This window comes from Budorcas taxicolor, chromosome 5 (assembly GCF_023091745.1).
Source record: "Budorcas taxicolor isolate Tak-1 chromosome 5, Takin1.1, whole genome shotgun sequence".
NCBI classification, from domain to species: Eukaryota; Metazoa; Chordata; class Mammalia; order Artiodactyla; family Bovidae; genus Budorcas; species Budorcas taxicolor.
In genome coordinates, this window is record NC_068914.1 from 152,234,992 (window position 1) to 152,249,860 (window position 14,869).

The 14,869-nt window shown below is 53.3% G+C and overlaps 1 protein-coding gene across 1 annotated transcript in view; it reads left to right on the plus strand.

Moving 5' to 3' along the window:
* CACNA1C (calcium voltage-gated channel subunit alpha1 C) overlaps positions 1 to 14,869 on the plus strand; it is a 386,005-nt gene that overhangs the window by 302,333 nt on the left and 68,803 nt on the right. The window contains exons 11-13 of the mRNA XM_052641427.1: positions 1,522 to 1,548; positions 9,914 to 10,074; positions 10,893 to 11,118. Coding sequence (XP_052497387.1) covers positions 1,522 to 1,548; positions 9,914 to 10,074; positions 10,893 to 11,118 — 414 coding nt within the window. The remainder of the gene's footprint in view (positions 1 to 1,521; positions 1,549 to 9,913; positions 10,075 to 10,892; positions 11,119 to 14,869) is intronic.

Consider the following 14,869-nt stretch of genomic DNA (forward strand, 5'->3'; position numbering starts at 1 on the left):
ATTTGGTGCTTAAAGGGAGTGAGAGCTATGGACCCAGCAAGCCTGTGGAACGATGCTCACGACCCAAGAGCAGCAATTAGGCTTCAGTGTGGCATCTAGTCAGGTCCTGACGTGGGACCCTGGGGGAGAGAAAGTCCCATCCACGTCCTCCTCCTCAGTATGTTCCAGAACTCCCAGGAAGGAGCCACAACCAGTGGCCTCACTTACCTGGGGACTCGCCTCCAACAGGAGCCCTGGTCTGCCCTTGCCCAAGTCCCAGGGTCACTGCCTTGGGAGACGTGGACACTCTGACCTCAGCTGTCCCCGACAGGGCCCTTTAAGAACTCTCTTTTGCTTATGATCCATCGGCCTGAGAGAAAGCCTTAGAGGGAGAGCGTGTGGTCTGTACTGTACGGCCCCCAAGAGGACCCCTGGGATCTCCGGGCACTTTGACAGAATGGCCAGGCTGACGGCCACCCACTCCAGCTCATGTTCACAGTGAGGGGTCAGCTGCACAGCAAGCTAGGCCAGGCTGGAGGAGGGACACCTGACTGACTGCTGCCCAGTGCAGCTGGACGACTTTTGCTTCCCCATTAAACAGGGGTCCAGCCCTGCCCCTGGGCCATGTGACTAGATCCTGTGCCCCGGCCAGCATCTGCAGTGGGATCAGTTATTAGCTGGCGGTTTGGAGCAGTAAAGGCTCTTGGCTCAGGTTCTCGGGCCCGGGAGATATAATTATCTCACGCACAATGGTTCTGCCACCTGTCACATCTTCTGGTTTAGTTTTTTTTTAATGAAACATAACAAGAGGGGTTGTTTCCTTGCTTCACAGCAAAGCTCACTTGGTGCTGAACTGGGCTGGCTGTCTGTGTTCCCCAACCCGTGACCCGAGCAGACACGTGGGCCGTCCTGACACTCAGCCTTCAACTGACCAGTCTCAACTGCCTGCATGCTCTCTGCCCCAGCTACCCTCCCACGGGCCTCAGGGCCTCCTGGAAGGTTCCTGACCCACCCCCACACTGACCCTCAAGTCAGCCACCTGCACAGCCGCCGTGCTACTGCCCACAAGGGCCCAGGTCTTCAGGGCCTCACACAACCATCAGCATCAGGGGTTGTGCCCAGGAGTCCAGCCATTTCCTCAGGCCCAGGCTCAGCCCTCAGGCTTCTGTTCTCAGGGCGCTGGGTCTCAGCCGGCCCATTTCCTCCTGACGTTCAGCTGCCAAAGGCCGTATCTGCAGCAGGGGCTCCTGTCCTCCACCACAGTCCTCAGAGAGGCCCCAGCACTTGGCCAGCCCGGCTGATGGTCTGAGGACACAGCGCTGAGCTCTGGGGACCATGTCTCCACTTAGAAGACGCTCGATTCGTAGGTTTGCGGGCTGGGCTGGCTCTGTGTTTTGGCTTCAAACCCTCGAGCGCCAGGAGGTGCTGACTGCAGAGCTCTCTCCCTAAAGCTGCCCCTTCCAGTGCCCGCGTGGTCACCCGGGAGCGTCTGAGAATCGAAGCAAACGTGCCGTGTGCTAACGTCTCCTCTTTCCCTTTCAGCCACCGGATCTCCAAGTCGAAGTTCAGGTGAGTGGGACGCTCCCCTCCTGCTGGGCCTCAGGGGCTGCCCCAGGTCAGGGCCGAGCGAGGGGGCGACTGAGCGGGGGCTCGGGGTCTGGTGACTTAGTGTTCGTGGCGGCACCAGCCCGGGAGGTTGTGAGAGCCTGTGCTTCCCTCCCTTGTAAGATGAAGTCCAGTTGATGTAAGTGCCACGCGCCGCTCTCTGCTGCTTTTGGCCACGTTTACAGGACTTGGTGAGGTGGGGGCATGCAGGTTCCATCAGCGCTGTCTCAGAGACTTCCACAGGGCCGTCCTCGCCCCGTCCCCCACTGCCTGTGCCCAGCCCCACTGCCTGTGTCCCCCATCTTGCCCCTTACACGTCGAGGCTTCTGTGTGGAGCCCTTCTCCACCCGAATCATGGTGTCCTGGCCCCCTGCAAAACCTGGGCTCCCATTAAGAAGCTCAGCTGTCACTGCATCTCGACACTTCTATAGACTCCCCTCCCTCCCCGCATCACTCCGTTCAGACCTCTGTCACCACCCACCATGTGGGCTCCTGCAACCCCAATACACTCCATGGGCTTCCAGACTGTGGTTTGCATGGAGCCAAGCTGAGTGCCCGACTGGCAGCAGGCCGTCCCCCTGGTTGTGTCGGATGTGAGGATGGGCATGGGAATTTACTCTCACAAAGCTTGCACTAGCCAGAAAACATCGATTATGTTTTGTAATCGATCTAATCTTACTCTCCCAGCCTCACCTGCCACGTAGCAGGCACATGCATGCGTGCATGTTAAGTCCCTTCAGTCGTGTCCAAATCTGTGTGACCCCATGGACTGTAGCCTGCCAGGCTCCTCTGTCCATGAGATTCTCCAGGCAAGAATACTGGAGTGGGTTGCCATGCACTCCTCCAGGGGACCTTCCCAACCCAAGGATTGAACCTGAGTCTCATGCACTGCAGGCGGATTCTTTACCATCTGAGCCACCTGGGGCGCTCCAGCAAGAGCAGAAACAGCATTAGATTTTAGTCCAGCTGAGCAGAGCAGCCCGAGTCCCTGAGGCTGAAAGGCTGAATGTTTAGTCCCTCTTCTTCCCTCTGCCCAGCTCCTCTCCAGGGTGGACAAGCAGGGTTAGGACTGCAAGATCCCGGAAGTACACAGAGGCTCAGTGAGAACTCTGTTCTCTGGCCCTCAGGCTCTTTGAACCCATGGACGGGCCGCAGGAATCAGGCTCCAGCCCACATTCCTGCCATCCATCACTACCTGCACCTGCCTGGGTAGAGCTCTAGGCTGAAGGCTGGTGCCCCCAGGCACCCACAGACCCCATGCCCCAGCCAGGAGAGACATCTCCGGCCCCAGTGTCCCGGCCTCCCTACGACTATCCTGGGGTTTCTAATGCTTGGCTCTGGGTCAGTGGTGAGGGACCCTCTCCTCTTCCACCTTCTGTCCCCTGTTCCCCTGGGGCTGGAAAACACAGGCTTTGTCTCCTTCCACTTCCTCTCAAGCTGAGACCTCCTTTACATAAAAAGCCTGAAGTCAAGTCTCCCTAAAATAGATCCCTGGTGGCTCAGATGGTAAAGCATCTGCCTGCAATGTGGGAGACCCGGGTTCGATCCCTGGGCCAGGAAGAACCCCTGGAGAAGGAAATGGCAACCCATCCCAGTACTCTTGCCTATAAAATTCCACGGATGGAGGAGCCTGGTGGGCTACAGTCCATGGGGACACAAACAGTTGGACACAACCAAGCAATTTCACTTTCACTTTCAAGTCTCCCAGGCCCAGGTCCTGTCACAGGAAAGAGCTTGAGAATGTAGCAAATCCTTTCTCTCCATAATACACAGATCTCACTGCTCCTCTGGCATCTGGAGGGGCAGTGGGTACCTCTTGGGGAAGGACAGATGGACTGTCCTGCCCTGGAGGGGAGGCAGGTATCTCTTAGGGAGCGATGGATGGGTTGTCCTGCCCCAGAACAGCATTAGGCTTGACTCAAAGCGAAGTTCTGTTTCACAGTCAAAGCTCAGAAAGCACTTTGTGTTCTGATAGTTCCAAAGCCTCCACGCAGGGCGATGGCCCAGGAGACAGAGGGCATTCTATGTCCAGTGCTCAAGGGTGTAGGCTATGCTCCTGGAGAAGAGGGAACACAGAGGCCCCACACCCCTAGACTCTGCCTGGCTTTGAGACAAGGCTCACCTGCTTGTCCTGGATGCCCCTCTAGGAAGGGCTCCTCCCCTAGCAGCTACGACTCAAGATGCAGCAGAAACACAGAGAGAAGGCTTTGTGTTCATCCCCAAAGGCTTATTCGCAGTAGGTTGACACCATCAGGAAATCCATGTTCAAAAGAGGGTATTGTGGCCAAGGGGCACGGGGCCGTGTAGCTCATGCGTGGCCAAGTGGCTCATGCGAGGCTGAGTCAAGACCCATGCCTGGGACCCGGGCAGCATCCTGTGATGAGGTCCTGCCTAGGGTTCCAAAACTATTTCTTCGTGACTCTGTCTGGGGTCAGGGGAGGGGTCCACAGCACAGCTACTGAGCAGAAACACAATACCAGCCACTTCCGCCCTTTCTAAAACTCTCCAGCAGCCACGTTAAAAAGTAAAAAGAAGCAGGTAAAATTAATCATAATATATTTTTATTTAAGCCAATGCATCTAAAACATCATTTCAAGATGCAATTAATACTTTAAATTAATGTTATATTAATTTATATTAATTTTTCTACTAAATCTTCAAGGTCCAGTGTGCCCTTTACACTGGCCGCACATCCAGTTTGGACTGGCCACGTGCACAGTAGCCACACACGGCCCGTGGCTCCCACACCAGACATTGTGACCCTACAGGGTCAGATGGCAGCTGCGTCATCCACATCTTACAGTCTGATGCTGGCTCTGTGGAGGGAATAGCAAAGCTGGGAATGGACCGAACATGCCACCAAATCACCGAGGTCGACCCCAAGCAGCCTCTGTGGAGCAGACGCGGGGGAACTCCATCCTCACCGCCTGTCTGTCTGACGGTGGCAGCTAAAGTGGAGCAGGAGATGCAGGAGAAACACAGGAGCAAAGGGAAGCAGGGGAGCGAATTCCCGCCAGGCAGAAGTAGCCTCGTACGCAGGGGAAAGCCTGTTTCACTCCAGTAGAGAGTCTAAAATTTGAGTTTTAAAAAAATATATATTCTTGATCGTTTTCTCAGTTTAACAATGACACATAGTAGAATCTGACCTACAAATGGCCTAGTTGCAAGACAAGGATACCAAAATCACAGGATTTTTAAAAGAAATATTAGAGCAGAGGTCTTAGGGAAATTCTGGCAAATTAATGGACTTACAATATTTGGGCAATATGAGAGTCATTTTCTTGGTAAGCCAAGTCTCTACTTTGAGGAATTAGTTATAATAAGGAATTTTGTGACATTTGGGGTTCAGAATAGGACTTCAGCAGTTACGGAACAAAATGTTCTGAGGTCTTCTCGGTTTGAAGGGATTAGCCAGGCAATGTGCTGGGGTTGGATCTGGGAGACACGGGGGTCTGAGGTGAACCCCTCAGGGGGTCTGAGATGAACCCCTCAGGGGGTCTGAGATGAACCCCTCCAGGTTTGAGGCGAACCCCTTGTGGATCTGAGGCAAACCCCTTGGGGGTCTGAGGTGAACCCCTCGGGGTCTGAGGTGAACCCCTCGGGGTCTGAGGTGAGCCCCTCAGGGTCTGAGGTGAACCGCTCTGGGTCTGATGTTTGGAAACCTGTCCCATCTTCAGAGAAATGTGCCCCCAAGTTCTCCCTTACCTCTGCCATCCCCTCAGCAACAAGGCACGTGCCCAAATTTGCCCATCCTAATAGCCCGTGTTTAGGGTACTTTTGTATAAAATGATTAAATGTAGGCGTTTTCTGGGTTGCTTGTTCTCCACTCTTCTCTCTGGAAAGAGCCCCAAGTGTCCACCATTTGGTGCCTCCTGTTCTAGATGCTTGTCCAGAATTCTGTGCCAGGCAGATTCTTCCAGGAGCCCCACCCGCTCTCCTCCTGACCCCAGCCCCGGGGTCTTCAGCCTTGTCCACACAGTCAGTGAGCAAGTCTGTGCACAGCTTGTCTGCTGCCCCACCTGCCTGCCCACCCAGTGCTCCTGCTGTGGGGGCATGGGGGGCAGGGAGCTATGGATCCATCGAAGGGCAGGACTCCGCCCCTCAATCTCAGGACCTTGTGATCTCCATCTCGCTGGAGAGGCAGGAACCACACGTTACACATACTGACTTACAGGAAAGGGGCATCGTGTCCTCTGTGGAGCCTGGCTGGATGCCCACGACAGGCTGGGAGGCCTTCCCCCGAGGCACCTACTAAGCCCGCCTGGCACCTAGCTCCCTTGGGGTCCGTCAACCACGTGAGCTTCCTGTCTGTGTGTTAACTGCTGAATATGTAGTACCCAACTGGGATGGATGCTTAACAAATGCCTCTTGAGTGTGTAGCCAAGTGAGTAACGTAGACAGTAAGTGTGTCTAGAGCTCCAAGGCTGGGTCACCTAGAAAAGTGCATCATGGGGAAGGTGGGCCCCCCATCAAGCCCTGAAGCAAGGGTGGGACCCCAAAAAAGAGGCTTGGTGGGGGGACAACCATGTCAAGCAGAGTTGTCTGGTGGAACCACTGATACACAGGTGAGAAGACGTGAGAGAGGATACGTCTAAGCCCACCATGCCCTCTGGGTCTGCGTCCAGAAAGTTCCACTTCTAGAGGAAATGACTTTGCCAGGGAGCAGAGGGAATGTGAATAGCAGGTGAATTCCTCCTCCTTGCTTTATCATTTAATCTCTATATTCTCCATGCACATGTAAACACACAAATAAACTTACACGTTCTAATAAACTATTACGTTTATTATACAGTAGGAAGCGTTGCCAGGAAACCAGTTGTCAAGCAAAGCTATATTTTGAAGAGTGGGAGGTGTGTAATTTTCTTTAAATACTTTCTCTGGGTAGTAATTACTCCACCCCCACCCCAGCCCAAGCCCACGTGGCTCTCCTGAGTGGCTGTCACGCAAGCACACAATTCTGCGGGCGCCACCCTGACCGTCAGTCACAGTGGCTACCGGGGATCCACCAGAGCATCTCCAGACCCCCAGGACAGGCCCCCCAGCACGTGGCACCTGTGTCCACCAGTCCCTGACCTGGGAACAGAACTTAGTCAAGCTTTCATCAGCATGAGACAGAGGTGGAGTTAGTTCCTCCAAACCCCAGAAGAAAGTGGCCACAATTCTATTAGCCTCTGAATCAGTTATGGCTGATTTCTGTAAATGAGATTGTCTCTATTCAAAACACATTCTTTGCAACTACAGTGTAAATTATTGCCCACTTTAAAAATGCACAAAGTGAGAGTTAAGTTTTATCTGGAGCAAAGTGAGGACTATAGCCTGGGAGACAGCATCTCAGCTAGCTCTGAGAAACTCCTCCAAAGAGGCAGGGGGAAGGTCAGTGTATACGTGATTTTGGTGAAGGGGGAGTTCATACAATCAAGCACACATTTTTTTGCAGGTTTCTGCTAGTCGTCTGTAGGTCACTGCTAGTCACGAGGAGCAGAGGTCACCATGAAGGATTTTAGTGTTTTTCTAGCTATAAGGAGATGTAAGACGTGGGCTCATAAAAACCATCTCCTGAAAATATCTAACTCTCTCACGACCAGTCCGGCCAGCTTTTTCCAGAGCAGAGGGCCTCATTTCTGCTCTCCACGGAGAGCTCTTTGCAGGGGTGCTGAAGGTCAGCAGCTGCAGCAGCACATGATTTAATCTTTGCGGAGGTAGATGACAAGTGCCCGTGGCAAGGGGCAGTTTGTGCATCGTTCATGCATGTGTGCTCCGTCATGTCCGACTCTTTGCAACCCCATGGACTGCAGCCCGCCAGGGGTCCTCTGTGCATGGGATTTCCCAGGCAAGAATACTGGGAAATACTGCCATTTCCTTCTCCAGGGGATCTTCCGACACAGGGGTTGAACTCATATCTCCCACGTCTCTTGCGTTGGCAGGCAGCTTCTTTACCACTGAGCCACCTTGTCACTATTTAAGATTAGTGTCCTAAAATTGTTTTTCTGGGGGAAAAAAATGTCTCCCAACTTTGTCTACAGTATTACCCACCTCAGTCACAGGAAACAAGTGGGGTCTTGCCCTGGCCAGAACAGGCACCTCAGCACTGCAGTCCAGCACTCAGAGGCCGCCTCCCCCCCTGCAACTAGAGACCACCCCATTGCCTTGTCCCCCTTCACCCCACCTCCGCTCTTCCCTGACAGTCTGTCTAGGGGAAAGAAAGGCCCACAGTGCACTTGGGAACCTCCGGGCACCTCTTCTCCGTGTGGTGACCCTCCTCCAGTAGCAGCCATCATCCCTGCCAAGGCTTGGTGCTCCCTCTAGGTGTTGTCCCTGCCCCCGAGGTGATGGAGGGCGGGGCCAGGTCAGAACCTTTCCTTCCCTCCCTGCTCTGCAGGCCACAAGCCAGGTTCTCCTGCAGCTCCCGGGCAGCCAGGCCTCCTTAGATGAGCCCCTCTTCCTAGTCTCAGAACAGATTCCAGCAGAGGCAAGCATGGCAGCAGGATTTCCCACAGACCGTAGCCACAGAAATAACAGAGTAGAAATACAAAGTCAAGCTCTCCTGAAGGCCATCTGGGGTGGGTGGAGGGTCCTAACAGCAGAGTCTGGGACCTGGAGACCTAGGACATCGTGCAGATATGAGTGCAGGTGCCCAGAGGCCCCCTTCTGTCCACAAGTAGGGACTCCATCCTCAGCCGCCAGTGGGTGTTCCTACAGACATGACCTGCAGATACCTCCAGGCATTCCTCTGCAGGGGGCCAATGCTGGTTACTGGCTGTACGCCTCCCACCCTTTCTCTCTCCCCTGCATTCAAGGCCAGGATCAAAGGCCTGCTCACCTGCCTCCAAAATCGGTCGGCTCATTGTCCTCTTTGCATGAGTGAAGCTGTGGCCTTCCTCATCTCCCGCCCAGCAGCCGGCTGAGCATCCCATCCCTGAGCTGACCCTTGACCTCATGGCTGTTTCATTGGCTGTTTGGTTTCTAGACCCAGATCTCCGCTCGAGGCAGAGCCCCACAACCTCCCCTGCGCTCCCTTCCCTTCCCTCCTCACACGGTGTGGGCATTTGTTAAATGTTTGGCCAACAGAATTACCAAATATAGCTGCATATTTTCTCAGTATTGAGGATGAAATTGGGGACAAGCTATAAACCCATCCACCAAAGTTATAAAATGCGAGTGTTTCCTTGGGATCTTCCAGCTCCATGGTTATCATCTGTGGTTACATAAGAGAACCACCCGGAATCTTAACAAACAGCAATGGTTTTGTGTGTGCTGTGTCACTTCAGTCGTGTCTGACTCTGCAGCCCCACAAACTGTAGCCCACTGGGGTCCTCTGTCCAGGGGATTTCCCAGGCAAGAATACTGGAGTGAGTTGCCATTTCCTCCTCCAGGGGATCTTCCCAACCTAGAGATCAAACCCAAGCCTCTTGTGTTTTCTGCATTGGTAGGCGGATTCTTTACCACTAACACCGCCTTGGAAGCCCAACAGTATTTGGGGGGTATTTAAAAATTACTCAACCCCCAGACAATCAGATTTAACTGGTTTGGATTTGGAGCCTGGATACTGGTGGGTTTTTGTTATTAAGTTTCCCCATGTGATTCTATGCACAGCCAGGTTTGATGAAAGTCTCTAACCAGAGGCCATGGGAGCAAGCGTCCCGCCACCCATGGATTGGCTTTCAGGGCTCATGAGTGCCATGAACTCATGTTAGATATGGGGGGGTCTGCCCATTGTCCTGAACAGAGCCCTACATGAAGGCAAGAAGCTCTGTTGCTGACTCTTTGCACCCTCATTGATGAGGGCGGGGCGCCTGGGCTGGGGAGCGGAGGATGGGTAACACCACTGACTCTGACCCCAACTGGTGTCAGTCCAGGCGCCCAAACTCAAGGACCCTTGGCTTTCCTCTGAAAAGCAGGACAACGCCTGCTCTGCAGAGTTGTTTGAAGACTCAGAGAAGGCATGAGAAGCGCCTGATGTGGAGCCAGACGGATGTGGGGTTCACTAGTGGGAGCATTACTAGTCCTAGCACCATCGTCACTACTAGTTACACCTGCAGCTCTGCTTCTAGGGATGCCATTGTTATGAAAATGGGGTACCTCCCTTCAGCGTCAGGCCAGGCTGACCCTGCATGGGGTCACAGAAGAGGGGTCCATGGTCCCAGAGGAGCAGGACACGCTTCCCCACCCCCCGCTGAGGCCACACTGCCAGCCACGAGCCGGTGACTGCAGTGGGATGCTCGGCCCTCAGCCCTTGGTGAGGCTGGACCAGCTCAGGGGAGCGAGGTATCCAGTGCAGGACCTGAACTCACAGCAGCCCCGTCTCGTCCCCCTCCTCTGCCCCTTCCAGCCGCTACTGGCGCCGGTGGAATCGGTTCTGCAGGAGGAAGTGCCGCGCGGCCGTGAAGTCCAGCATCTTCTACTGGCTGGTCATCTTCCTGGTTTTCCTCAACACGCTCACCATCGCCTCTGAGCACTACAACCAGCCCCACTGGCTCACGGAAGTCCAAGGTGAGAGGCCGCCAGCCCTCCTGTTACTCAGGCTGATGGGGCTCTCTCCTGGGGGTGGGCAAGAGGAGCAGGGCCAGGGACGAGAGGGCAGTGGGTCACCCCGGCCACACCAGGGCCTGGCAGCTCACCAGCCAGTAAAACAACACCAACTCACTGTACATACATGGGACCCCCAAGGCCAGCAATGCAGTCCACCTGTCCCGGCGGTCACCACTGGGTCCAGGAGACCACGTCAGGAACAGTGGCTTGTTTGGCTCTGTCTGATCCTTCACTGCCCACCCGTCGCCCCGTGGATTGCCACGGCCCGGCCTCCAGGTGTGCTGGCCCACACCTGCGAGGGGCAGTAAGCACAAAGCCAGGGAGAGGACGAGGGTGGCCTGAGCCCAGGGACCTGTCCTCCACGGCTGTCAGTCCCACCACCCCTCGCTAGGGTACCAACCCGAGGGTCAGGCAGACCCAGCCTGGACCCCGGGGAGTCTCCTGGAACCTGGGCAGGCCCATCTCCTCCCAGTGACGAGGGCAGACAAACCCCCCCCCCCCAGCTCCCGCTCTTCACTGGTGGGTCTGAGCAGACAGATGGCAGCCCCTCAGACCTCACTTCTTGTGTCTGGAAAATGGATATGATAGCAGCTGGGCTGGCTGGAGAGCCGCTGTGGGGTGGGGGGACTCGGGGGGTGGGGGACGTGTCGCTGGATGTGAGCTGAGGTTGTAACTAGACGAGTCACAGAGGGAGGGCCGTGTATGGGACCCAGCGCAGGGTGTCCCTGCAGGGACCCCCACCCTCACCTCCTCTGCCCCGCCCCGTGCGGCCCCTGCAGACACGGCCAACAAGGCGCTGCTCGCCCTGTTCACGGCGGAGATGCTGCTCAAGATGTACAGCCTGGGCCTGCAGGCCTACTTCGTGTCGCTCTTCAACCGCTTCGACTGCTTCATCGTGTGCGGCGGCATCCTGGAGACCATCCTGGTGGAGACCAAGATCATGTCGCCCTTGGGCATCTCCGTGCTGCGCTGTGTGCGCCTCCTGCGGATATTTAAGATCACAAGGTGCGTGCCGCCCTCCTCTCCCCCTCAAGGAGCAGGCGTCTTTTAATTTCGAGGCTGCAGTCGCCCTCCGCAGTGATTTGGGAGCCGAAGAAAATGAAGTCTGTCACTGCTCGCGCTTTTCCCCCATCTATTTGCCATGAGGTGATGGGACCGGATGCCATGATCTTAGTTTTTCAGTGTGTAAGGATTCCAGTTTCTCTACTTTCTAAACTCTCTTGTCCATCTCCAGAGACAAGACTTAAAGGATTTTTGACTGACTCTGCTTGCTCCTCCTGGGGTTTGCCCAAAGCTATTTTTAATGTGGCATTTCAGGTGCCTTTTAAATAATTCTCAAAACCCCACCTGCTTGGGGCTTTGTCTTTGTTTTTTTTTTTTTTTTTTTTTTTGGTTTTTTTTTTAATTCCTATAGAAAAGAATTCTTGCTCCCAGGTATTGTCATAGTATCTTAATGTTCATTCTATTTTTATCAACAATTTACCTATTTCTAATCTGAAACTACTGCCAAGAAACCATTTCAAGTCTGTCTTTATCCTTGAGCTTCCCAAAGCCAGTCTACAGGAATTTTCAGATCCCCAGTAAGTCTATGAACAGAACAATTTCATCATCTAATTAAAAGTTCCTTTGGCAAAGGTCATTGTCTTCCTGTTTTCCAGTCTCCAAACCCTCTGGGGGCTTCTAGAAGACGCCAGAGAGACTAGCTGTTGGGGGGATCCCATGCCCGCTTCTGAACCTCGTCCCTAATATGTTCCAGAGCCGAGGATGTACCTAAAATAAGGTCTGAGAGTGTGCCTGGTGGTCCCCTGAGACAGGTCAGCCTGGCCCTGCCTCAAACAAGTCTGTTTCACCCTCTTCTTTGAAAATCTCTCGGAGATGCTATTTTTAACAGTGTTTTCTGGACCAGTGATTGTGATTCTCAAACCAAGTCGTCCTCCTCAAAGGAGCTCATTAAGGATCTCCCCAAACCTAGAGATTTTAACCAGAAACCCCCCAGGGTGTTCTGAGCCATGGCTCTGATAACCTCACTTTGAGACACTCTGGCCTGATTTTCTGTAGCCATCCTTTGTCCTCTTTCTCGTCTAAAATTATGAACCTTTGTGTATAACTGTGAAACCGTGACCTTTCCTTGGCATTCACTTCTCCAGACTGCAGCCCCAACCCCATTAAGATGGTACTTCTGACGGCTCTCAGCTGAGAACACTCATAATGATGAAGACCTAACATGAATCCAGCCAAGTTTTTAAATTGATTTTTTTCCTTCTTCTTCTTTTTTAAAAAATTATTTATTTTTAATTGAAGGATGATTACTTTCTAATATTGTATTGGTTTCTGCCATACATCACCATGAATCAGCCATAGGTATACATATGTCCCCTCCCTCTTGAACCTCCCTCCCACCTCCCACCCCATCCCACCCCTCTAGGTTGTTACAGAGCCCAGTTTGAGTTCCCTGAGTCATACAGCAAATTCCCGTTGGCTCTCTAATTTTCCATACAGTAACGCAGACGTTTCCATGCTACTCTCTCCACCCACCCCACCCCCTCCTTCCCCCACTGTGTCCACAAGCCTGTTCTCTGCGTCTGCGTCCCTGTTGCTGCCCTGCGCTGAGGTTCATCAGTGCCATTTGCTAGATTCCGTATATACGTGTTAATACACATTTGTCTCTCTCTTTCTGATTTACTTCACTCTGTATAATAGGCTCTAGGTTCAACCACCCCATTAGAACTGATTCAAAAGTGTTCCTTTTTATGGCTTATATTCCACTGTGTGTATATGGACCGCAGCTTCTTTATCCATTCATCTGCTGGTGGACATCTAGGTTGCTTCCATGTCCTAACTATTGTAAATAGACCTGCAATGAACATTGGGGAGCATGTGTCTCTTTCAATTTTGATTTCCTCAGCATATACACCTCGCAGTGGGGTTGCTGGGTCATATGGTAGTTTTATTCTGAAGGAATAGTTTTTTTTTTTAAGGAATCTCCATACTGTCTTCCATAGTGGCTATATCAATTTACATTCCCACAGACAGTACAAGAGGGTTCCCTTTTCTCCACACCCTCTCCAGCATTATTGTTCGTAAGTGTTTTTGGCGATGGCCATTCGGACCGGTATAAAGTGACATCTCATTGTAGCTTTGATCAGCATTCCTCTAATAATGAGCAATGTTGCACATCTTTCTTCGTGTTTGTCAGTTATCTGTATGTCTTCTTTGGAGAAATGCCCGTTTAGGCCTTTTGCCCACTTTTTGATTAGTTTGTTTGCTTTTCTGGTATGAGTTGTATGAGCTGCTTATATATTTTGGAAATCAATCCTTTGTCAGTTGTTTCATTTGCTATTATTTCCTCCCATTCTGAGGGTTGTCTTTTCACCTGCGTTATCTTTGAGTGAATGACCAGGGCCTTCCAGCCACAGGAGGTCTGAGGTCCTTTCTCCTGCTTCGGGGCTCTGTGGGGTTCTAAGTGTTGCATGGTTTTCATACCTAGTTTGTCTGCTGTTTGTCAGCCTGACATCTGCTCTGTGGGGAGGAGGAAGAGCTTTGGTTTGATTAGATCTGGATGCGATTCCAGTTTACTAATCGCAGCTCATTTTTTAAACAATTGGTCTGTAAGTGCACCACTGTCCCTCCAGCCATCGCCATTTTCCCTTTGAAGCCCTAAATCCTTTCCTTGCTCCTGCAACTCCCTTCCCAGGCCCTGAGAGGTGAGACCAAGCTGACTCAGCATAGACGGCCCCACTGGTGAATCCTGACCACAGGCCCAACGGCCCAAAGCGCAAACCCTCCAGTCTCTGAGCATCTCAGTGTCCCTGTCAGTCTGGCTGAGCCGCAGATCACCCTCCCCCTGACATCTCCCAGCCCCAACCCTTCCCAGGGACCCAGGGAGGTTCTGCACTCATTTTGGGCCCCTGTTATAAAGATGACTTTGACATCCACCCACTTCCCAGGCTGGGGGCCCACAAGCCAGGCATCAGTGAGGAAGGTGCTGGTTTTCTGGGATTAAGGAGACAGGTGAGGATGATGCTCCACTCCCTGCCTCACCCCAACATGACTACAGGGCTGGCCAGGGGACTCTGAGAGGCTCAGGGAGCACCTCCCCAGTCCCGTGGTCCAGGCAGGCTGCCCTGCCAGTGTAACCAGGCCGCAGGCCCATCCGGGTCTGGCCCCTGCATGACCGAGGCCTGTGAAGCAAACAGGAAAGACCAGGCCTTTGAGTATGTTATCCAGCTGGGTTTGACTCTAGAGTCTCGGCCCCCAGGTGAAGTGCAGGATAGGGAATAGGAGGAACTAAACCAGTAGTTTCCACCCCAGGCCCAGGCCATCCCAGACCCTGGCTGCCATGGAATGGAATCCTATCTGGCCCCTCCTGGCCCAGCAAATGCCGGGTTCAGCCTCAGCGTCCCTCCAGGCTCTGGTGAGTCTTAGGGAACCAGAGTTCGAACCCCGCTGAGTTGGTCCTTGGGCACCACATCCCCAGGACTCTATTTTATAACTGGAGGTTTCTCCCTTTTGACCCCCTTTCCCAATTTGCCCACCTCCCCCCACACATGTCTGGGAACCACAGTCTGTTCTCCTGACACGTACCAGTGTGACACGTGGTCTGGCCGTGGAAGATCGGGAGCCTCAGACCTTATGTTATGGAGAAATCCGTGGGGAGACGTCGGGGCCATGAACACCTGCTCCCTCGGTGATGGTCTTACCTGAATCACTGATTAGCTTGCTCACTCGTTCATTCATTGTTGTCCTCTCTCCTTCC